This window comes from Barbatula barbatula (genome assembly GCF_947034865.1).
Source record: "Barbatula barbatula genome assembly, chromosome: 12".
In the NCBI taxonomy this organism is placed as follows: domain Eukaryota; kingdom Metazoa; phylum Chordata; class Actinopteri; order Cypriniformes; family Nemacheilidae; genus Barbatula; species Barbatula barbatula.
Window position 1 is genome coordinate 12,240,578 of NC_136775.1, and position 22,577 is coordinate 12,263,154.

The 22,577-nt window shown below is 37.6% G+C and overlaps 3 protein-coding genes across 6 annotated transcripts; 2 read left to right on the forward strand and 1 right to left on the reverse strand.

The window, feature by feature from the left end:
- Nucleotides 1-697: 697 nt before the first annotated feature.
- riiad1 (regulatory subunit of type II PKA R-subunit domain containing 1) lies at nucleotides 698-4,784 on the forward strand (the record flags this gene model as incomplete). Its single annotated transcript, XM_079469012.1, has 5 exons — nucleotides 698-778; nucleotides 1,295-1,371; nucleotides 1,449-1,495; nucleotides 4,271-4,374; nucleotides 4,740-4,784. The coding sequence occupies 5 exons, from the start codon at nucleotides 698-700 to the stop codon at nucleotides 4,782-4,784; spliced, it is 354 nt and encodes a 117-aa protein (XP_079325138.1).
- otoa (otoancorin) lies at nucleotides 2,824-14,249 on the forward strand. Of its 2 annotated transcripts, XM_079470475.1 has the most exons (28): nucleotides 2,824-3,007; nucleotides 4,089-4,179; nucleotides 4,271-4,374; nucleotides 4,828-4,888; nucleotides 4,973-5,108; nucleotides 5,245-5,313; nucleotides 5,441-5,631; nucleotides 5,744-5,910; nucleotides 6,381-6,499; nucleotides 6,626-6,768; nucleotides 6,856-6,964; nucleotides 7,210-7,431; nucleotides 7,507-7,668; nucleotides 8,011-8,151; nucleotides 8,242-8,297; nucleotides 8,704-8,824; nucleotides 8,956-9,074; nucleotides 9,230-9,365; nucleotides 9,660-9,853; nucleotides 10,367-10,457; nucleotides 10,626-10,788; nucleotides 10,925-11,130; nucleotides 11,215-11,367; nucleotides 11,694-11,836; nucleotides 11,956-12,092; nucleotides 12,215-12,312; nucleotides 12,436-12,616; nucleotides 13,013-14,249. In XM_079470475.1, exons 4-28 carry the CDS (start codon nucleotides 4,869-4,871, stop codon nucleotides 13,090-13,092), a joined length of 3,357 nt encoding a protein of 1,118 aa, XP_079326601.1. In that variant the 5' UTR covers nucleotides 2,824-3,007; nucleotides 4,089-4,179; nucleotides 4,271-4,374; nucleotides 4,828-4,868; the 3' UTR covers nucleotides 13,093-14,249. The 2 variants fall into 2 exon arrangements, with proteins under 2 accessions (XP_079326601.1, XP_079326602.1); XM_079470476.1 differs by lacking the exon at nucleotides 5,245-5,313 and having other exon boundaries at nucleotides 2,929-3,007.
- znf687a (zinc finger protein 687a) lies at nucleotides 13,896-22,144 on the reverse strand. 3 transcript variants are annotated; one of them, XM_079470474.1, is made up of 12 exons: nucleotides 21,877-22,066; nucleotides 19,058-21,152; nucleotides 17,976-18,039; nucleotides 17,672-17,756; nucleotides 17,323-17,507; nucleotides 17,016-17,207; nucleotides 16,678-16,840; nucleotides 16,359-16,598; nucleotides 16,140-16,252; nucleotides 15,968-16,061; nucleotides 15,664-15,721; nucleotides 13,897-15,565 (listed from the first exon to the last, which is right to left on the reverse strand). In XM_079470474.1, the coding sequence occupies exons 2-11, from the start codon at nucleotides 21,135-21,137 to the stop codon at nucleotides 15,671-15,673; spliced, it is 3,267 nt and encodes a 1,088-aa protein (XP_079326600.1). In that variant the 5' UTR covers nucleotides 21,138-21,152; nucleotides 21,877-22,066; the 3' UTR covers nucleotides 13,897-15,565; nucleotides 15,664-15,670. The 3 variants fall into 3 exon arrangements, with proteins under 3 accessions (XP_079326599.1, XP_079326598.1, XP_079326600.1); XM_079470473.1 differs by lacking the exon at nucleotides 15,664-15,721 and having other exon boundaries at nucleotides 13,896-15,565; nucleotides 21,877-22,144; XM_079470472.1 differs by lacking the exons at nucleotides 15,664-15,721; nucleotides 21,877-22,066 and adding an exon at nucleotides 21,477-21,548 and having other exon boundaries at nucleotides 13,896-15,565.
- Nucleotides 22,145-22,577: the final 433 nt, after the last annotated feature.

The window sequence follows — 22,577 nt, forward strand, 5'->3', positions numbered from 1 at the left end:
TTTTGTTGGTTTTGTTACACACCGCAATTCTTTGACTTTTTTAATAGGATGTTTTTATTTACTCTTGCTGTTGTTTCAATAAAGTTGTCATATAAACTCTTATTCTGTTTATTAAACGGGGATGGAGTTCCAGTTCAAAATGTAAGATATTAACTATAGTTTATACTTGTAATATAGCCACCAGATGCCAAGCAGATTTCATAGAGTGGAATTATCTGCATCTATGGTTTAGGCCATTTCCACTCGCTACAACCAAAATAGCCTCCATTGTCCACATTCATTTGTTGAAAATAAAATCTTTAAAAAATAGGAAAGATAATGACAACCAATTTAAATTAGAATTATTTCTTATTGCCCTCAAACTGATATTCCACACAAACGTATTATGATGAGCTAACGTTATATACCTGTATCCTCTCGAATGTGTTAGTGTTGCCATGGACGCGTTGCTATGTGACAAACTAGCTCGTCACTGCTTACTTCAAGCTATTTAAATGTACACAATTAGAAAAATAAAGAACATAAGAGGATAGCCTACTGTCTATATACAGAAGTATATTGACGAGACGTTTTTATTATACATTGTAAGCGTTTCTGTGAAGATCTGTGTAAACAAGGCATGCATGAGATGAGTGTCGCTTAGCAAAGTGCGTGACGCACGTCAACATCAGGTGTTAAGCGACTCAACACGCGCGTTATGGCGGAGAGCAGCGGTCTAGAGAAACTGGATTTCGGAGCTTTAAGCGCCGAGCAGCAGGAAAGACTACGACAGTTCAAGGTGTCCTTTCATTCGCACTTGTATTATTTACTATTTATCAGGATACAGTTTGGCACTGGATAAATGCTATAAGGTTTTGTAGTAAAGTCTACAATTATTGGTTTTAAAAGGACAGATTACACAAAAATAACAAATTCTGTCATCCTTTACTCACACTCTTGTCATTTCAAACTGGTATGACTTTCTAACGCAGAACTCAACAGAAGATATTTTGAAGAATGTTGGTAGCCGAACAATGGGGTTACCCATTCACATCGACACTAACCAATGCAATGGGGTAACAGTGTTCTTCGGTTTCCAACATTCTTCGATATATCTTCTTTTGTGTTTTGCATAAGAAGGAAATATGACATCATCTCCATTTTTGGGTGAACTATACCTTTAATTAAGTAAAATGTTTCTTCTTAAAGCTAAACGTGCAGGTTACATTTTACAGCGTAATCTCCCCAATCACCACAAACTCGTATATGAAGAAAATTGTCATATATATTTAAAACATTTCACGTTTTACTCTAGATCAAAACGAGGATCTCTAATGAAAAATATTTGAGAGCTCATCCAGAGGTAGACCTGTTTTTAAGTGACTTTTTAAGGTGAGGTTTATGCTTCTTGTGATAGAAAAGAATAACGTAGGCCTACAAGACATTGATGTATCTCTCTTTTCTACCAGGGAGGTGTTTCTGAAAAGACCTACAGATATCCGAGAATTTGCAGCAGGTTGGTTTAAAGGGTGGATTTTACTTTATTCTGCTTATTATATATTTTTTATACTTTCATTCTTTCCCTCAGAATGTACAGAGATCATAAAAGTATTTTCATTTCATAAATGCAGATTTCTTTCAACATGTAAAAGACTGTTTGTGCATAAGGGTTATAAAACACTGGTAGGGGATGCAATCTTTGAAATGTATAGCGAATGGTGGAAATGTATTCAAATGCACATCTCCATATTATAGGCATTATATATGTTTTTATTGTGACATACCAACATGTCAACATATCTCTTATTTCACAGAGCATTTCAGTGACCCGGGACTACAAAACAAAATTGAGACTCAAATGAATATCCATATGTAAATATTTCCACATGTAAACATTTAATAAAATATAAAAAACGCTTATGCTGTGTGCATGTCATAATCTCTCGCTTTAAATCATCTAGCTGTGTTTGAAATCATCTATACTATACTTCTGTTATAAGCAGCAATTAGTATGTTGTACTGGATACCAGGGGAGAGGGAAGTCCAGACTTGTTAAATGAGTCATGTTAGACAAGCTAAATGGAACAGATCTTTCTGTTCTTTCTAAATGTCCAGATTGTGTTTCAGTGCTGACATCACTAATTATTTTACTGTTATTTCTGTGTTTTCAGTGTAACACATGACCTAACAATTGATGTAATATTTAAAACAAAAGTTAAATAAACAAAGCTTGACTTGTTTCTCTTGTAGAAGATAAGAGTTAAATATTCAACCTGTCACGCTTGAGGTCCCATGGTTATACAATATAATCAATTGCTTGTCATAGAGGAAAATGAAGCAGTTCTGCTTTAATGGAAAGATTATATCAAATAACTTCTGTATGTTCTGTATTTTGAAGTTTTGTCACAGATTTACCTTGAATTTGCATGTAGCTGATTTAGGAGTCAGGTGTTCGATGCTGTTTGTCACCTTAGGCTCATCACTTTAACTCTTTGCTAACCCACGTTTGAAGTATTGTAGGCAACCTGTTTCTTATTACACTTAACAAGTCGTCCAGGGACCTCATAAGTAACTGCTCATTCACGTAGAAACAAGCTAATGGTCATCTAAATTTGTTATGCCTTTATAAGCTTCATTAACCACAATATTAACATATATACTGTTCATCATGCATTACTTATATATATATTCGACATAAACTTCCAAAACACTAATATACTTCCAATCTAAAATAGTTCAAATAATGAACTCAACTGGTATGAATTATACATCTTTGGTTCTCTAAAATCACAGAAAATATTAAAACGATGATAGATGCAAAAGTGCTGCCACATGACATCAATCACACAGACACTCGTTCATTTACATGACACACCTGCACTGTTTTCCAAGGAGGGAGGTGTCTATAGGACTGGAGAGTACATAACCATGTTCTTATGAATCTATATTGTGCACCTGTTCAGCGGACTGTCAGCTATTCACAGTAGGCTACATGTTCTGATACTATCTCCGGAGAACATCATTTACAGTGAGTAGCCAACCTGAACGCATTTATAATGTTTAACCTTAAAATCAAGTCATGAATAACACGTGATGTCAGTTTTAACTTGCTTTAGGTAAAGTAGATTCATTTTTGAAAGATATTTAACGCTAGTGTTTGGCCTAATAAGATTTATTTTAACCGAAACTGTTAATAATCAAGAAAACACTGTTATTGAAACAACGTTGTTAACAGTATTTTAGAATCTTTATGATTTAGATATTTGAGCAGAGAAGTATCGCTTCTCTTAAGATGAGAGAGGTGTTTTACTTTAATTGTATTTCAATTATACCTTAATGCAAAAGAAAGTATGTGATATACACAGACTTATCTTTTAATAAATAACCATAAGAAGGCCTATTATAAACGCTCTAATATAATCTTGTCAGTGCAGAACAGTGATGTAATATACTGAATTTTGTTTATTTATTGGACTGTAGGCAAACACAAATAAGCCATGCAAATAAAAGGGAATCCAATCGTGGGTTGAATTGATAAGATTGCCTTGTCACGCGGTCACAGTGAGACTGAAGGCAATGTTTTTCCTGAGCTGAATCCATTGAGAGGCCGTATCATAGCAATCATACCAAATCAGTGGCAAGATCTAGGGAATCATATAGTAGCTCGGAGTCTGTTGGTTTGCATAACTACAAAAACCATAGTCACAATGGAAAAAAAGATCAAAGTGGTGGTTGTATGGTTCTTAATGTTTATTATTTTCATAAATAATTATTAGACAGAATTTTCATTTATTATGAACTGTCAATATCAGCATGTACAAAAACAATGTTCCATTTTTATTTGAATCTTGGATGATGTACATTTGAATTTATAGATCTAGTCAAATCTTCACTGCCGTGTTTACATAATGTCCAGGCACTACGTAAACCAATGAATGGAACATTGTGTTTGGGTCATCACATTTGTCTGGACTGTCCACATTTAATCTACCTGTCTGATCAAACACCATTACAGATAAAGCAACTACACAGATTTACGGAGTGTTTTCCGTATTGTGATGATTTGTTTTTGTGCATACGCTTTAATAATCCATATTGTACTTTTACAGAAAGTCATCTGGATTGAAAGAATAAGGGAGAGGATGATTTCTTTATACAGGGGGATTTTAATCCTCTGTTTTGTAGCCCAGTCGGCTGCAGGTAAACTGGTCAAATATTTTTTGTCAAACAAAATACAACTATTCTATATAAACGTTTCAAATGAATACTCTGTGTACTGTGTTCTTCACAGTAATGTTACAGGATATGATGCCTCCAGAGTTGGCAGACCGTAACCAATCAAGCATGAGCTTCCCCAGCATGCCTCCAGACTTTAAAGAAATGGCCAGAAAACTGGTAACTCAGCAACATACAGTCAATTATAATTTTAATGATAAAAATGAATCACTAAATCTTTTTTTTCTCGCAGATGATGGAATGCTCCAAAAAAGGTGAAATGTATAAAAGCATAAAGCTTGCTACTGATGATTTAAACACATCAAATGTAAATCAATTTATTTAATATATATTTGAGAATCAGTTTTACTAAATCCAGGTGGGAGTTTTATTGCATGAGCCATATGCAAATATATAGAATCCTTGTCAGGTATATTTGCATGATGTCGGAAAAGTATATTATGTTGGTGTTTTTAAATCATATCTCATCCTGTAATGCCAGATTTACATTATTGTGGAGAACTTTTTTGTTTACACTGTTGCAGAGAATTCCTTTGTTTTCAAGCACAATGGACAGAGAAGGCAAATAAGAGAGTGGTTGCAAGGTGTATTGTGTCTTTTGTCAAGTTACAGTATGTGGTTGCATTGTTCCAGGTTACAGAGTGCCTCTTATAATGGACAAATCACAGAACGGGTAACCTGACTTTCAACAAATCATATGCAAGATGTATGATCATTTTTCATTTTATATAACCCTGACACATATTTTACTTTTCAGCTCCTACACAGGAAGAGACATCATGGAGAACCCCATTTCATTTTTTCCTGAACTTCTGTCATCGCTCTCTCCTCCCTTACTCCCTCGCTCCCCCCTTAAGCCTAATTTAACGGCAGAGGAGCAGGAATCAGTCTGGGTTTGTTTTACTTTCAGCATTACACATATAATGGACAACCAAGAGGATACCATCAGAAAAATCTTATTCTCAATTCTTGTTCTATATCTTTCTTTCATGTTCACCCTTTGCATGGAAAAATCAACCCAAAATTCAGAACATTCCAGAGAAGATTCGCAACTGCACCAATCTGCCCAATATGATTGAACTCATGAGGAATACTACAGTTAGTTTTTAGCTAAAAACCAATCACTCAATTTATCATTGAATAGAAATAGTTTGGCCGTAGGATACTGATATTGAAATGCTCACACACCACATACTCTGTTTCTTACTTCCTCTTTCTTTTTCAGGATGGCCGTCTCTGTTTCATGCGGGCATTTCTGGCTCCTCTTTCCTGGATGGCCATCATGCAGAATGGAACAGACCTCAACAAAGACAATCTAATGAAGCTGTTATGGGCAGCCAAACCCTTCTTAGAAACAATGCCTCCATCTAACTTTCTGCTGCCACCCATTTTACAGATCTCTAACCTGGATGCAATGTAAGTTCATCCATTCTGGGAAGCTTTACTTCTCCTAGAGTGACTCAACAAGTACGCTTATATTTATTTTGCATTTGCGTTAATATTTGTTTTTGTTTGGTTCTCTTTCAAGCATGAAGATGTTTGGTGAGGTGTTTAACAATCTTTCTGAGGACCAGAGGAATGATATCATTGGGTGGTTGAAGGAGAGAATTGCAGAGAGTGAATATAAATGCCTTACGAAACCGGCTCTCTCCAGCCTCCTCCCTCCTAAATCATTGGGTTTCAAGCCCCCCCTCTGTAAGTTCAGAGCAAACAATACAACAGAGCAACAAATCATGTTTGAATGTGACACTGTCAGTGAAACCCAGGCTAAAAATGCATAAGTTATATGTAATCAAACAAGCGTCAAAGTTTGACATCACCCATTCATTTCGAAATGATTTCAATTCTTGACATGACATTACTCAGTCAATATTAAAGATGAAGGTTATATTTTTACAGAATGTTCATTACATAATGTAAAATGCTTTTATGTAGAAAACAATAAATAACAAAAAAAGGAAGGTCACAGGAAGAGTCACATATGGGAAAGCACTGAACAATATGTTGATAAATTATATTATATGCATTGTGTACAGTAGGCTATATTAAAAGGATACTGAATGTTGTATGTAAAATAAAGATAACACTTAACAAACTAAAGAAAGGAAAGAAAAGAAAAGAGAATCACAATAACATGCTCTATGAACTATTCTTTATTTTTGTAGCATCATTGCCTAAATGTGTTCCCAAAATGCCATGGCTTAAGGCTAAGGTGTTGACAATGATGGGGCCTTTCTTGTCCCGTCTTCCAATAGAGGAAATAAAGACCATCCCTAAAGCAGAGGTTAGTTTCTGTAAAAAGCCACAATCACGTTTATGTGAAGTGTTTCAATGTCTTTGTGTTTCAAAACATTCCCCAACCATCCAATGCTGCTCATTAAATAAGTACATATATTTTTTTGTTTCTCAGCTCTGTACGTTTTTCAGAAGTCCAGATTTCTCTCCATCATTTCGTAACATTGGTGGAATAAAGCCTGGCCTTGGCCGAGCACTTTTTCAACGGTTGCAACAAGAGTGTTCGAGTGGTAACAATTTTACCCAACAGGTGGAGAGGTAAAGGACATCTGTGATGGATACTTCCCTCAGTATGGATGTAAAACAAATATTCTCCGCTGTTTTATTTACCCTTTACTTCCACAGGTTGGGCTCCCTGGCCTGTTTCTTTAATGATTACCAGTCTCTGAATGTGAATCTCAGTAAGAAGCTGCTGTCTCAACTTGATGCCTGTGACAACTCTGATATGGCCAAGGTTAGAACTTCCTCTATATTATATCAATGATGCTCTAAAATAATCTTAGCATAAATCAAATGAACATATTAAATGTGATGGAACCTTAAGAGAGGACTTGGTGCTACAGTAGTTATTTGCGAAAGACTCGTTGAATTAGTTTGACACTTTGTTTTTTCTTTATTTAATTCTGTTATGGTTACAATAATCTATCAGTAAAATGTTAATATAATATTAATATAACAGTTGAATGATTATTCCATCAGATGAAGAGACTGTTAGTACAGAAGATTCTGGAGAAAGACAACACATCTCTCTCTCGTGAGATGTTACAGTCTCTTGGCTCCGCCGCATCTGTTCTTACACTATCCAAGTTATCCAGTTTCACTTCTGAGGACCTCAACAAAACCCTTGCCAGTTTGGGACAGACCAACTGGAATCCAGCTCAAGCCAGAACTTTGGCTAAGAAGCTGCTGGATGAGACCAAGGTTTGATCTTCTGCGAACTGCATTTCAGCATTTGTAGCATGTTTCTTGTTTTCACAAGAAGGTTTTGTTTTGTAGAATGTAAGCAGTGAGAAGCTGTTGTCTCTGGGTTCCATTGTGAGAGGGGTGAGCAGTGGCCTTCTCAGGAAAATGAAGGCAGGAGGGTTGCTGGGAAATGAAGCTTTGAAAAACATTAGCGAGAAAATGTCGCCCCTACAAAAGAAAGCTCTAATGCAAGCGGTAAGAATAAAAGAGTTTGTAGAGAAAGTGTCCCACAAATAGGGAGATTCTATAACATCATATGAAGAGAATCATTTTACAATTATTTACAATACAGGCCTATTAACATTCAAATGTTACATTTTTAATAAAATTTTACAACATTTTCAGATTAGATTATTTAATTTAAACCTTAGTGAGTTTTAGTGACCTTTTCTCTGAAATAGTATTGCTTATAATATAATTTGTAATGAACCATATAAAAATCTTACAATTTTGGACCTCACTGTGTGTATGAATTTGAATCAGAGCTCATAAGGTAAGTTTATAAACGTCATGTTTATGCTCTTTGTCTTTTATCAGTTCCGTCATGATGTAAATGCATCTGAACTGGTAAAGGAGATACCAGATTCTCTTGTCCGTTCTTTGTCTCTCTCCACACTGGAAAAGGCCAATCTGACCTCAGTGGACCAGCTGGAGGGTCATAGCTGGACTCTTGCTCAGGTACAAACGCAAAACAGAAATACTGACATCTGTTTATTTCATATCTGATCATTCCATTGTTTCTACTAATACATATTTTTTTCTTTGCAGTCTGCATACCTTGTAAAAAAGATTTTGGGTAATAAAATTAACCTCAATGCATTACGGTGAGACTTTTCGTGATCAACTAATAATAAACTAGTGCTGTCAGTTTATATAATATGTGTGTGGCATTTATATATAGCGTGTGTGCGTGTGTATATAACAAACATTGTTGTATTTTGTATATAAATACACTGTAAAGAAATTCCTGTAAATGCTCAAGTGCAATTAAATGCAGTGCAAAATGTAAAATACATGTTAATCAACTGTAAAAATTCCTTTATATTAATACAATATATTGTTTTAGACTATATATGCAAATGTAATTAACATTGTATATAAATATGAATCGATTTCTTAAATATATACATGTATCAGCAAGTACTATAATAAACTAAAGCAGTACAATGTGTTATAAAAATAATGTCTGCTTGTTGATCATGATGAGCAATTTCACTGTATTGACAACAGGAAGCTGGGTCAGGCTGTACAGGGTGTTACCTGTGAAATGATTGAAAGTGTCAATCGAACCAATGCTTTGGAAATAGTACAGACACTTTCAGAATCCTCTGATTGGCTCTCCAGGGTACAGGTAAACAATCCTACATTCACGTTACGCACGCATGACACACACTTTTTTAAAGCTCTGTAGCATTTCCATTATTAACTGTGCGTGTATGTGTAAGTTTCTATATTTAAACTTTTTTTGCCTGCTATTCTCAGATACGCTGTGCAGCTCAAAAACTCTTTGCAAGTCTGGAGGAACAGAGACCTGGATATTTCATTGATATTACAGTCTCTGAGCTCCAGGCCATTCCAGCCATTCTGCTCATTCATCTACCGTAAGAGCAAACCAGTGCTTATATTACATAGATATTGCCTGAGATTTACATTATAACAAGCTTATGTTTGTATCATGTGCTAAAACCACGATATCATTTTTGTTCTTTCCATCCTCGCACACTGACCAACATTTATTCTGTCATGACACATTCAGCATGGAAAAGATTCAAAACCTTTCCGATTCTGTGTGTTCTGCTTTCCTGGAAAAGATGAACAAAGTGAACTTGTCCTCTCTGCCAAATAACGCTCCATCACGCGCCTCGCTTGCCAGAAAAGCCATCAGATGCCTGGTAATACGTTCATAGAAACCCACAGTCTTCTTTCACGCTTCCCACAGGTTTAAATGTACAACAGAAGTTTTCTTAGGTTTATTTGTAAACACTCATGCAAATTCCAAGAATTCTACATGCAAACACAAAGAATCTAATCCTGGTAAGAAAACCTGGTAAGACAAACCAGTTTGAGGTAGTTTTGGTTTAAGGTACTTTTTGGTTTCAACCGGTTTTAAGTCTTCAAGGTGGTTAAACAAACAAAAATAAAATTGTACTGTACTGTAAAATATGCCCTGGTTTTGTTTTCTGCAGGGGGGAAATGTTTTTGATCTTCCTGCAGCAGGGGTCTTGAGTCTTGGCTCTCTGGTGTGTGAGTTTGACCCTGTCTGGATCGCGTCTTTGAACGCTGAGGCTTTAAACGCCACCCTGCAGGCACTAGCATCCTGTCAACATATCCCACAACAAAACAGAGAGCAACTCTTCAGACTGCTTACAAATACCTATGGGTAACACAATGATCAAAACATACAACCCACTATGGAACTACCACAATGCCAAACGCTGATGTTCCCCTTTTACACTTCGGTTTTATTCAGTTCAATTCCACTTTTGTGGCTTAAATGTAGGGCCATTTGAATAGCTTGAAAAAAGCAACTTGTTTCCCACCACTAGAATGACAAAATGTTTGTGAACTGTTTGTGGCTTGACAGGATTTTGTGCTGGAAACAATGTGAGATTGAATATAACTGACACTACTTTGAGTGCTCATTATCTTAAAACATTTTTGGCCTGAATGTATATGCTTAAATATCTGAAATTAGATTAATAGAGAAATACAAACATAATGCAAGATACAAAAAATGACCATTATAAAACTTAAATTTAATTTAACATTAATGTTTTTAACGGATGACTTTTATTCTAAAATGTGAAAATAAATAGGAATAAGAAAGTGTTCTAAGACTTAAACAATCATCAAAAATATAACAGGTCATAACACAACATTTGTCTTTAAAAAGGGACCCTTCTAACTGGTCAGAGGATGACATGGGAACACTTGGAGCACTTATTTTACTCAATACTACAGCTGTTGAAAGACTGCCTTTCAAAGTAAGATTCACAGATCAGTCAAATATTATTCATTGTTATTATTATTATTTATTATAATTTTTCTCCACAACCTTATTTTATTCCATCCACTACCTTTATAGTGTCCTGTTTTGTCAACCGCATCTCTTCCTCACAACACATTCCTTCACCCTATTTCTTATCTTGCAGAGCTGGTTAAGATCAAGTCTATCAGATCTGAGGGACAGTTTGCTCATCCAGCCCATGCCTGTCCAGAAGGATTTCCGCTTTTGGTTTGATCTTTCTGTACTTCGGCGCAAACTTTTTGAACTCAAAACAGCCGGCTCGATACCAAGCCGCAGAAAGAGACAAGGTGTGCCCAAAGGCTCTAAAAGAAAAGAAATTACCATTATGTGAAACCACATGTCTCTGCATTCTGACATAAAATAAAGATCACAAGCTAAATGAAATCAGTCAATTATTTAATCATTTCTTCCTACTTCTCACAGTTTCCGCATCTATCACAGTGGTGCCCTCTTTATCCGTGCCAATACTTTCAGTCATTGAAGACTTGGGACTCGACAATGTGTATTGGAATCCGACAGAGTTGTATAAGATGACTGTACCGACCTTCAAAGACGCTCTGCCAATACTAGGAGCGATAACCAACTTTAATGCAGAACAGCTGTCTGCATTCAGAGCAAAGACTTTGGAGGTACACTTTTATTTGGAAGGTTCTTACACATGTACAACAGAATATGACCTTATAGTCCTTAAAAATGAATCTTGTGTGTGACAGGTATGGGGGAGTGTGTCTATGTTGAATGATTCGGTTTTAACTGAGCTGGCATGCATCTCTCAAAGCCTCAGTTCTGAAGAGCTGTATAACGTGAGCATCTCCTCCCTGGACACTCTGGATCTACTAAACACCTGCAACTTTACCCAAACACAGGTGATAAATCACACGGCACACGCAAATGTCATCTATCTTTATTCAGACACACATAATATAATACACAGGCAAAAGAACCTTGGTAGAAACCTAATTTTACTTTACAGTATGTGAACAAAAGTGTAAGTGTATTATTATATAATAACTATAAATTACATGGGATCTTATGACTAAACAATATGACTTTTATGAACTTGCTGTAGTTTAACTGAAAGCACCAAAACAAATTCCCTATAACCTTATCTCAATTCACACAAATTGAAAATGATGTCTCCCAAAAGCACTAAGAAAAACATATTAAATCCCCAAAACACGGCATGTTACAGAGGTCAGCAGTCTGGCAGGCCTTTCAAAGGGGAGCCAGAATAAATGTGACTCAACTGGGAGAACTGGAAATGGAAGGACTGGGACAGTTTATATGTGGCCTACAACCTGCCCAGATTGATCAGCTAAATTCCACAAGCCTCAGGTTAGACATTTTTATTTACAATTGTACTGAATTTATCCTTGCTGATCATTAAAGTTTATAGTAGCAGCACAACAAACCCAATGTAACTTGCATGTTATGTACTGGTTATTTGGAACCAGGGAGGCAGTGGAGGTGGTGGGTCGTGCTCCTTGTCTTCTAAACATAATAGAGCGTCTTAAGGATAAAGCAGTTGCTGCATTTGGAAAGCCAGAGATCTGGAGCGAAGCTCAAGCTGAAATAATGGGCAACATTATTGGTTAGTGTTACAAAAATGTGATATACTGTAGCCATATATCTAAATATTTGAACAAAATACTTACTTTAGGTTAAAAAAGTGACAAGTGCCTCATGTTATAATGTCATTGTTTCTCCCTCTAGCTGGTCTAAGTGCTGTTGAAATAGAACGTCTAAATTGCAAAGTCATGTCCTTCATTCAATCATCCACCATCCCTCTCATAACTCCTGATCGTTTGGCTGTGAGTTAACTTTTTGCACTTTGCTATCTGTTTTTCTGGTTCATGTTAATCACATCTATTTGAGTATAATGTCTGATCAGTTCTCTGTAAGTATGAAGTTCATCTTTCTTAATTTGTGTTCAGGCACTGTCAGTCAGCCAGCTGAAGGCTTTGGGTCCTGATAATGCTGCTATGGTAACAGACTCTCAGAGGACAGGGTTGAGCGCCGATCAAAGGGCTGCATTGAATGAGGCGATGGGAGTGGCAGCCCTACGCGCTGAGACCACTAGTGTAAACCCTACCGTCCCATTGCCACTGAAAGGAGGTGGGTCACGAGTGAGAACAAAAGTATATATGGCTTAATAGAATTGGCTCTGAAAGATCACTCTTCTCAGGAATTTTACTTAAGTGTTGTTGTCAAAACTGTAGTACAAATTGCTGACTTCAAGATCACAGACAGCATTAATTCATACAGGTTTTGACAACAAGAAATAAATTCATGAGATAATTTTTTTTGTTTTTGTTAAACTGTTCCTCTAAGCAAACCCTATTGTTTTCCCAGAAATTGTAAACATGGTGACACTATTCAAACATTACTCTGTTTGTATGACCACTCCAATATATTCTGTAGAAAACGTATGACAAAGTATTTCATTTAAATCGATCTTTTGAATCATATTAAATCATCAATTATATTTGCATGTTTGTCTTTCTCCTGCAGGGGCAGCGGCACAGAGCATGGCAGGATATGTGGTCCTGTTGCAGCTCATAATGCTGATGTTATGTGGATACATCGGCTAAAAAGAGCAGAGGTTGAACGCCATAGGATGACATGTGTCTCATGACGATGACTGATGGCAAATTCACACATTCTCTTGACGTATGATCAACTAGTCAACTATTAGATTAGTACCTGGTCATTTAATTGCTATATTTTAAAATACTTTAAACTTTGTCACTGATTTTTTAAGTATTCTCATTTATATTTATACAAGCCAAAGACAATGGTTTATAAAATTGGGGTCTAGTCAATCTTTAACTCTGTATGTTTATTTAAAAGAAGAAATTATATTTGTATTATCTTTCTATGTATATCTTTTTGAAAGCAGATTAATTATCTAATAAAGGTATTTAACAAGACACATATTTTATTGTAGGATAAGAACAGCTATTTTAAATCTTAAGGTTGTGTTCTTTGCTAACATAATTCAAAGAATTTATGCACAAACATGAAGATAACACAGGAGCTAAAGAGAGTAGAAGAGTCAGATTTGAATAGTCAAACTAGAAGCAAACTAAACTTAGTTGGTCATACAATAGCAATCTACATCAGGTGAACTGATATTTTCTCTCACCATTGCAGAAGATTTTCAATGTTATTCGCAGCCATTTAACTATAAAAAGCAGTAGTTAAAATTAAAACACATTTGTTATTATGTAAAAAAGCATGGAAAATTTGTTTAGAACATTTCCAGTGGGGTGCAAGATTTGAGTGAAGGTTGATAAATCTGTATTGAAATATCAAACAATACAATTTTCTTTTTAAGAGAAAAGATACAATTTAAATTGAGTTTACTGTATAATAAGAAAGAGACTAAATGGTTCAGGCACTACAGTTTTTATTATGTCACAATCAATCTGAGATGAGAAGAGTAAAACAAAATTATATTAATAATCATCTGTAAAAACGAGAAGACAAGATATATAAGGCACCAATAAAACAAACATAAAAGTATTTTTTTGTCATGCATCACCTCAACTACACACACAGTACGTATTGCATCCAAATGATGAAACGCACTGTAATTTGTGATAAGAAAGATTAATCCCAATTAAATGAAGAAGGCACTTATTTCATTCTTATTCTAAAGCTCACCTGTACTATTTAGCAAGTTTCTTGCTTATAAATGCTTCTGTGGAAACTGATAAAATAAAGAAATTACAAACATCTACCATACAAAAATAATGATTGAAAATTACCTGACTCATTAGCATTTGGCTGTGCTAAACTGTCAGTCATTTCAGTGTTATATTTATAACAAGCTGCATTTTGTCATTCAAGAAAATAGACTGTACAAGTTTGCACAATGAAATCAGTAGGCACATAAATACAGCAAGGCTGGTAAACATGTTTATGACCATCCAAATACATTCATTCTTATTCCAAAACATAAACCTTCGGTCTCTATTGCTTGGCTCTACTTTGACTGCAACTAATAAAGAGTTACTGAAAAAGAACATTCTTGCAAATATTTAACCTGATGCAGTGTCTTTTTCTGTGAATGTAGAGCATTAAAGGCTAGTTCTGAACAGTCTTATAGTTACAGACTCCGAATCAATAATCTACACCACTGTTCTTCTCAGGTGAATCTCATGAAAGTTATCCCTAGGCCACAATTAATTAGCCCAAAACATAATAAAATAATTTTGTATATATTACATTTTTTGATATTAGATTTTGCATAAATAAAATAAAGCCAGCTATTATAACCATGGAGATTTTTAACATTTTAAAATAACTAGAATGTAATTTAAAATTGGTTTATGCCTCTACCCAATTTGTTTTTAATTTATTTTATATTATATAACAGTAAAAACTGTATGTTTGTAGCTTTACATTAAGAAAAATAAAGACAGCATTCCTATCACTGAAATAAATTCATTATATAAAAGTTTTTTCAGTGAGATTCACCCTCTATCCGTTCTTTCTATCATATTTTTTTCATGTTGGTTTGTCTGATTTGTATGTGGTGATGAAGGCCATGCCATGCGTTCTGAAGTGCGTGTTAAGATCAGCAGGTTTGGAAAAGAATCGTCCACACACCTTACAAGTGTGCTTACCTTCCCCATCCTCCACCTGTGAGCCCCCTGTACTCGACGGTGATCCCGGGGACCCAGCAAGGTCAGAGGTCACATTCCCAGGTGCCAAAGCAGTGCCGGAAGACACCTTGGCATTCTGAGCGCGGATGTCACGTACGCGATGGCTGATGAAGAGATGCCTGCTGAGAGAAGTGGCGGATGCGAAACACGCGCCGCACTGCTGACATTGAAAGGCGCTGCCTTCTTCACCGCGGTGACAAGCAATGTGCTGTAGAAACTCCTCCTTCTCTTCAGTGGCAAATCCACACGGCATGCAGCGGAATCCCACGGCTTCCTGATCTTCGGTTGCAGGTTCTCTGCTGTCGGCCAATCGGCTGTCTCTTTCGCCCAGAGTGCTAGGACCGCCATCCTGCTCGGAAGAACTGTCCGCTGGATCAGTTATATGAGCTACAGCCTGAAAGAGATTTAAGAGTAAAGTTGTGTCTGAGTTTAAAAGTGAAGTATGAGAAGACAACGAGGCACATTCACATTTAAATCCAGTGTCTGTCTTACATTCTGTCTACCGAGAGGCCTTCATCACATCAGTGTTTGAAGGCAGCGCAGATGTGTCCTTTACAATTTGTGAAAAGAATAAAAATGGAAAGTTTGAACGGAATTCATTTATTTATTAATGTAATTTGTTTCTAATATGTTTTTTTTAATAAAGCTCACTTGGTTCTGTTTACGATCGTTAAATGGGATGTTATAGTGCCTTTCTGAATCTAGGAACGTTTATTCACAAAATGCCGCCCGTTTAGTCATCGACTGACCACAATCTTGTCCACCTCAAACATATAGCATGAATATGAGTTCTCACCTGTCTCTGATTGGCTGTTCCTCTGTGTTCAGCCTGAATATGTTTCTCAAGAATCAGCTTACTACTGAAACTCCTCTTCCCACCTGTGCACAGTCTTCAAACACAAAAATACTTTTTTAGTGCTTTGAAGATCTTTTGGGCCCTTCTGTACAAACAGCATGTTCTTACGTACTGGCAATAAAAAGTTCTTTTGATGCCTTTGTGTTTAACTCGAATATGACGTCTTAAACTCGAGGATGAAGAGAAGGAGCGTTCACAAAGAGTGCAAGGAAACTTCTTCAGCTCCTTCGAACAAAAACCAGCACACAATAAACACATTATTATTTATAACACATTATTATTACTGTAACAAGCTTTAAATTAAGGAAGATTGTTGTGATGATGCACTGACCTCGCCATGCTCCTCTGACATATGCGTGATGTAGCTTTCTTTCTCCATGTAACGCGTCTGACACCTTGTGCAGCTCCAGCCCTGGACATCTGGAGCCTTGGAGAGCTCAGCCTCTCTTCGCACTCCTCCTCTGTCCTCCTCTTCTTCTCTTCCCCACTCCTCTCCATCAGAGCTCTCCATCTTTGCCATACTCCTCTGCATCATTCCGTCATATTGAGGCCTAGAGGGCCTGTGAGAGATCTGAAGACACATTATGGAACGATCAGATGTTTTTGTCAAAGAATGCAACCATTATGTGTAAACGGAACTAATGTCTAACCTTGATGTGCTCAAGAAGTGAACCTCTTTGTGTGAAGAGCTTGTTACAGTCTGGACACTTAAAGACGCTCATCTTCTGCTTGGCTAAGTGAGTGTCAAAGTGGACGCTGAGTAATGCTTTCTGGCTAAAAACGGTCCGACACATCACACATTTATAGATCTCCCTGTCAAAAAGAAAAGGTAGACGGCAACTTAAAGAAGGTTATGCAAATATTTGAAGAGACGAATTTGCATTTACAAACACACAAAAACAGGTCTGAGAGTAACGAAAAGTACACACACTACCGATTTATAAATAATTTAACCCAGAATCAATATAGCTACATTTTTTACACCCACTTGGATTGTCGAGCAGTCTCAGGGAGTTCAGGATGCTGACTGATGCAGTGAGTCTCAGCACCAGAGGGAGCTTTAAAAGCCATGGGGCATGAGGGGCATTTATGAAACACCTCGCAGTGAGCCGTCTGCATGTGTGTCTTCACAGCATTTAGACTGTTTACTCCTCCAAACACCAGATGACAACAGGCACATCTGCAACGGGGAACAGGAGAAATAAAGAAAAGCTCATTCACCAAAATGGCGAATGCATTCGTTTTTCAAGTAACACTTGATCTTGGCAGTTGAGGTATGGGATATGTGTGGGTACCTGTATCCGAGGCGACGAGAGTAGTGCATGCAGGATTGATTCAGGTGTGTGTTGAGATTATGAAGCTGACAGGTGACACCACATTCAGGGCAGACCAGAGGAGACAGCTGCTGATGTAGGCGGCGGTGGGCCGCAGCACTACACGAGTTCCACAGAGGCATCAGAGGAGAACACTGCATGCAACACTGCACAGAGAGATCTGTATTTAGTCCTAAAGACTAGATTAGAATGATATTAATTATAACTACTTATCAAAACCCACAGATGTAAAACACTGTAACATCTCAAAGAATTTCCCATGGGTTACACGATAAAGCCATGCGTTTTGTCTCTCTCCCTACATACTTACTGTGTCAGCACCTCCAGGCTCCACCTCTTGGAAGTGTGCTGCTATTTCTGCCTTCCCTTTGAAGGGACTGCAACACTCTGGACAGCTGAGAACATTTAACACGGTCATTTTATTAGATAAATCAGATTTATTTCAGCACTTACTGTATATTAGCAGGTTACAGCATAAAGTGTATTATAAGTGGATTTTATTTCTATTCAGTATGTAAGACCGAGAAAAACTATGTTCATGATTTATAGCTACAGTTTAAGATGCAAGTGTGGTTCCTTTTTTAAATGAGAAATGCTTCTTTAAATGCTTTTACCAGTTTTCAGAGGATTGTGAAAGTTGAACAGTACTTTCTTTAACGGCAGACAGGACAGAAGATCCTGAAAGAGATGAACAAAAGAAACATGTAACAGTGGGACAGTTACATCACATCGGTATTGTACCTACTTTGCAAGATGACAGACGTGAACTAATCATTGTAATTACCTGCGGTCAAATATCTACAGCTCAACCAAGCCATGTATGTTATATGTGATAATATAATACAGTTAAGCTCCCTAAAGGTATCTTCAGAAAAGCACCCAGAGACAATTCTGTGAAACAGTATACAGAGAGAATAAGCCCCAGGTGAATTCTTCCGAATCAATGGTTAAGTCATTTGTCTTGCAGTACACATATTCTCTACAGACTGAGACAGTGACTGGTCCAGTTCAGTGCTACTGTACATAAAGGGATAGTTTACCCCACAATAAAATAAAAACTGTCATCAATTATTCACACTCATATTACTTCTGTGGAACACAAAAGTAGATATTTTGAAAATGTTGTCGTGGTCTCGTGTTGATACAGTAAAAGTGTTTTTTAAAAAAGAAAAGTGTTCTGCAGAAGAAATTCATACAGGTTTGAAATGACATCGAGAGAGAGCATCACAAAATGGAGTCATGTCAAAGATATATGTTTGTTGCAACTTAAGGAAAGATTAATCTTTTTAAAACACCTAAAATAAGTTTTTATTGGCATCTCCATTAAAACAAATTTGAAAATACTTTTGAAAATTCCTTACAAAATTGTACCCAAGAGCTCAAAATCATAATTATATTCTTATTATTAGGCCAAAAAGAAGCAGTTGTATCCAATGTTTTTATTTACTTGCTCAATAAATGATTTTGGGTCATTAAATCCAATTAAAGTTTTGTATTGCAGCAAATACATTTTACTATTTTATCAACAAATTTTGGATTACCTATTGACCCTTGAGGAATTCAAGAGTTGATACCAAGAACACAAGCACACTACTTTTATAAAAATAATTATGTATCGTTTTTTTTCTCTCTCAAAAAAAAACGTTTTTCCTCAGTCACACTGATATAGACCGAAGAAACCCATGTAGTTTCTTACCTATAGGCACAGTATCCTGTTGTCCGATCATCTGCTCCATACTGACCGGACTCATAACCAGATGTGAACACTGCATTACCAGTCCCTTCTCCTTGTGCTCTCGAGCATGTAGCAGCAGACTACACTTATTAAAGAAAGCCAATCGTTTGGAGCAGTGGTTACATGTCACCTCAATCCTCATAGATCTCCGATCGTAGTGTCTTGCCAGGCTGCGCTCCAGAGCAAAAGCATCCCCGCACTCCAGGCAGCGGTATCCAGTGGAGGGCAATTGCAGACCCCATTCTGCAGGAGGGGTGGAGAGATCCGGCTGGTAACTTGGCAATGGATTCTTGCTGTTTAGGATTTTGTTGAAGGCTTCGACAAGGCTAGACTGGCTGCGAGAGATCACGGCTCCAGGACTGTTTACAATAGAGGCTGGTTTAGCTGTCCCAGGGTTCCCGTTCATTATTTTCTGTCCCAATGATCGTATTTTCATCCCTGTCATAGATGAGGGGGCTGCAGATAAAGATGAGATGGAGGGGAGGGTTGATGTTCTGGTGATGTTGACTGCAGTGGCCGAGAGAGTGGCAGCCATTTTATTCTGTGCTTTGCTGGCTGCAAATAACATAGCCGTGCTGGCATCTCGGAGGGTGGACACAGGCAAAATTGACACAGCACTGGATTTCTGAATCCTCTGGACTGATTTACGGACCCCCATTGCAACTTTGCTGCCTTCAGAACCCTTGGGTGCCCCCACGGAGCCTGCTCCTTTGGAGGCCACTTTTGATACAGTACGTGTGATGTTTCCAGTAGGTGTTTTGACAGTTTTGATTCTGACTTTGAGAGGCTTAGATGAGCCAGAAACTACCGACTTTGCTTTTACGTCTTTGTCTTCAGCCACATCGTTTTTCATGTTACTGTGATGGTCGCTCTTCTCTTGCTCTTGCAAACTCAAGCTCATGTCAATAAGTTGATCTTCAGGAGCATCCTCTCCTTCTCCTTTCTTCTGTCCAGTCTCAATGATTCCCTGCTGATTTGAGGGTAAAGGCATATGAATCTGAGGTTTCTCTGAAACAGAGCTAACTTGAGGGCAAAATGGGATTTCCGGCTCTGGGCTTTCGGGCGAATCTCTCTCCTCAATAATGTGCTCCAGGTGTTTTTCCTCAGTAGGTGGTTCATTTCCAGAGGTCACTGAGGTTTTGCTGATGCAGATTTGTAGTGATGCTGAATGTTGGACCAAGGGGGCCGACTCCTCTGTTTGAGTGTTGCTAATCGGTAAGGCTGGGGAAGACGGAGAGCGGGGTTGTAAAGCGCTCAGAGGAGACTGGTTTCTGCGTGGCACCTTGGGAGCCGAGCACATCTGAGAATCTGGGCTCTCTTGTATGATGAGAGGAGGGCTTCTGAGGTCTGGTTCAGATTCTTCATCATCGGAAAAGCGCCGTCGGACTCCAGTTCTCAAAGCACCATTTAGAGCTGAACGCTGTGCTTCTTCAGCATCGAATTTGGGGTGAGGACCAGTTAAATGTGAGGATAAGAAGGGGGGAAGAGATGGGGATGACGACTGATGTGGAGGAAAAGTGCTATCAGAGATTTTTGAAGAAGTGCCCTCCTGATTGTCATCAATACACTCACTGGTAGACCAAAGCTGTCTATTGGGCTGCATCTGGGTTAAAGATGGTGCAGGACAAGGTTCTAAAGAATCCCCACCTGAGACGGCCTGGAGTCCATTGTAGATTAGTGGATCTAAGGGCACCCTGGCAGCCTGCTGGGGAGATCCATCATCAGCTCCAGAAAAGTCTTCAGTTACATTCCCTTCCATTTTGTCGTCATCATCTACATATCGATCGGGCCGTACGCTGTTCTTGACTATCACACTGACCACGGAGGGGTCATTAAGAGGAGCTGAAGGAACAGGGCTTTCTGGAAAAACAATTGGTCTTAGGCTGGGACTGCCACTTCTCTCCTTTCCGCTAACATCAATCGGTTCATTATGATTCCCATCTGTGTCAGACTGAATAGCTTCGTTCGCATCAATGTCCGGAATGTCAAAAGCCGCCAGTAGGTCGTCAAAATCTGGTGTCTTCATGTCCCCCATTCCCATGTGGATGACAAATACCTATAACATCACAGTATAACACATGTGATGAGTTCACCACACTGTATAAAAAGGTTTATATATTGAAAAGCATCAATAGTAGAAATATTTATTAGAAAAATGACATAATTCCCTTGACATATATATTTCCATCTCATATTATTAATGTTAAAGTGGCTAAGACTAAAAGAAGGTAATAACAGTCATTGGTTAGTTACAGGAAGTAAGCTAATTTGAATTTAACGTTAAACTTCCTTCCATTGCAGTGGATCTTAATAATAAAGCTTTTAACATTTATGAAGGAGCTTTATGTTATTTAACCTGCAATAGACGAGGTAACGTTACCCGTTAGTTAACTCGATCATAACGTAATCTACCATCAGGAACTTTTATCAGCACACTTGTCATAGGCTAAATAATTCAAGGTGTCTTCTGCGTGTTTATTTTTTTACTACTATTGACAAAATAATACAGTTAACCATCCACAAAAGCTGGGCATGTGCACGAAGCTGTATCGCGATAACATCAGTAATCTGTCACATACAGGCTAGCTAAAGGATCTAGCCAAGTAGCTAACCCGCCAATATAAGTTACTGTACATCGTCTAACGCTGATAATACAACGAATAAAGCGTTTTTGAGATTATAACATTAGTCTTCACATATCAGGAATATATAAGCTGCAAATGACTGATTTAAGGCGATATATGTTGCTCTTTCTGGTCTACGTGAAAACTTTTATTTACCTGGTCAAATATTTGCGTGTGAGGGAACCAGTCCGGCGCACAACATTTGCGTCACCCTCGAAGAAGAAAAACAAGTCTTTCCAGTATACATCCAATCGAGTCTGAACTGTCCGAATTGAAAGAAAGAGGAACTGTTTTTCATGTGCACTATTTAGTTGTATAGCACAGCTTCCCAAACGGTCGTCGTCGTGATATAATGACGCAATTCATGTGTGTTTTAAACTAGGGATGGGGAGTTGACTCCAAAAGAGTCGGTTCCTCGACTCTCAGAGTCGGTTCCCCCGACAGGGTTTAAGACTAGTTCCAGACTAACTTAAATGTTAAAGGTGTCTTGATCGAAAACAATTTACACTGTCATATCTTAAAAAAAAAGATAATTGTCATTATTTTGTCTCGAGATGACACCACGACTGTTTTTGTAAGGTATGTTTTTTAAAACAACTTAAACGTCACAATTTAACTAAGGCCTAGTCCTGGTTTAAAATGCTCCCTGTCCGGGAAATCGCCCTTAATGTCCCTAAAATCGGATTCGACTCCAAGACAGGAATTGACTCCGTAATTTTTTATGTTGTTGTTGACTAAATTCGGTTAAATTGTCTTTGTGATTGGCACAAGGCACTGATAACACTTAAAAACCAATCGTGTTTAATGTAAAAGTCACACCTCCACCCGCGGTGTATGTAGGCTAGATATAAATAGCT

What these genes read in the sequence shown, in the direction of transcription:
- otoa (XM_079470475.1), top strand. Translation starts at nt 4,869, where the DNA reads ATGGACAAATCACAGAACGG. An exon ending in AGACCATCCCTAAAGCAGAG is followed by an intron (nt 6,500 to 6,625) that starts GTTAGTTTCTGT and finishes TTTGTTTCTCAG; the next exon opens with CTCTGTACGTTTTTCAGAAG. An exon ending in GCAACTTTACCCAAACACAG is followed by an intron (nt 11,368 to 11,693) that starts GTGATAAATCAC and finishes GGCATGTTACAG; the next exon opens with AGGTCAGCAGTCTGGCAGGC.
- znf687a (XM_079470473.1), bottom strand. Translation starts at nt 21,137, where the DNA reads ATGGGAATGGGGGACATGAAGACACCAGATTTTGACGACCTACTGGCG. An exon ending in ACAGGATACTGTGCCTATAG is followed by an intron (nt 18,040 to 19,057) that starts GTAAGAAACTAC and finishes CATCTCTTTCAG; the next exon opens with GATCTTCTGTCCTGTCTGCC. An exon ending in CACTTCTTGAGCACATCAAG is followed by an intron (nt 16,599 to 16,677) that starts GTTAGACATTAG and finishes ATGTGTCTTCAG; the next exon opens with ATCTCTCACAGGCCCTCTAG.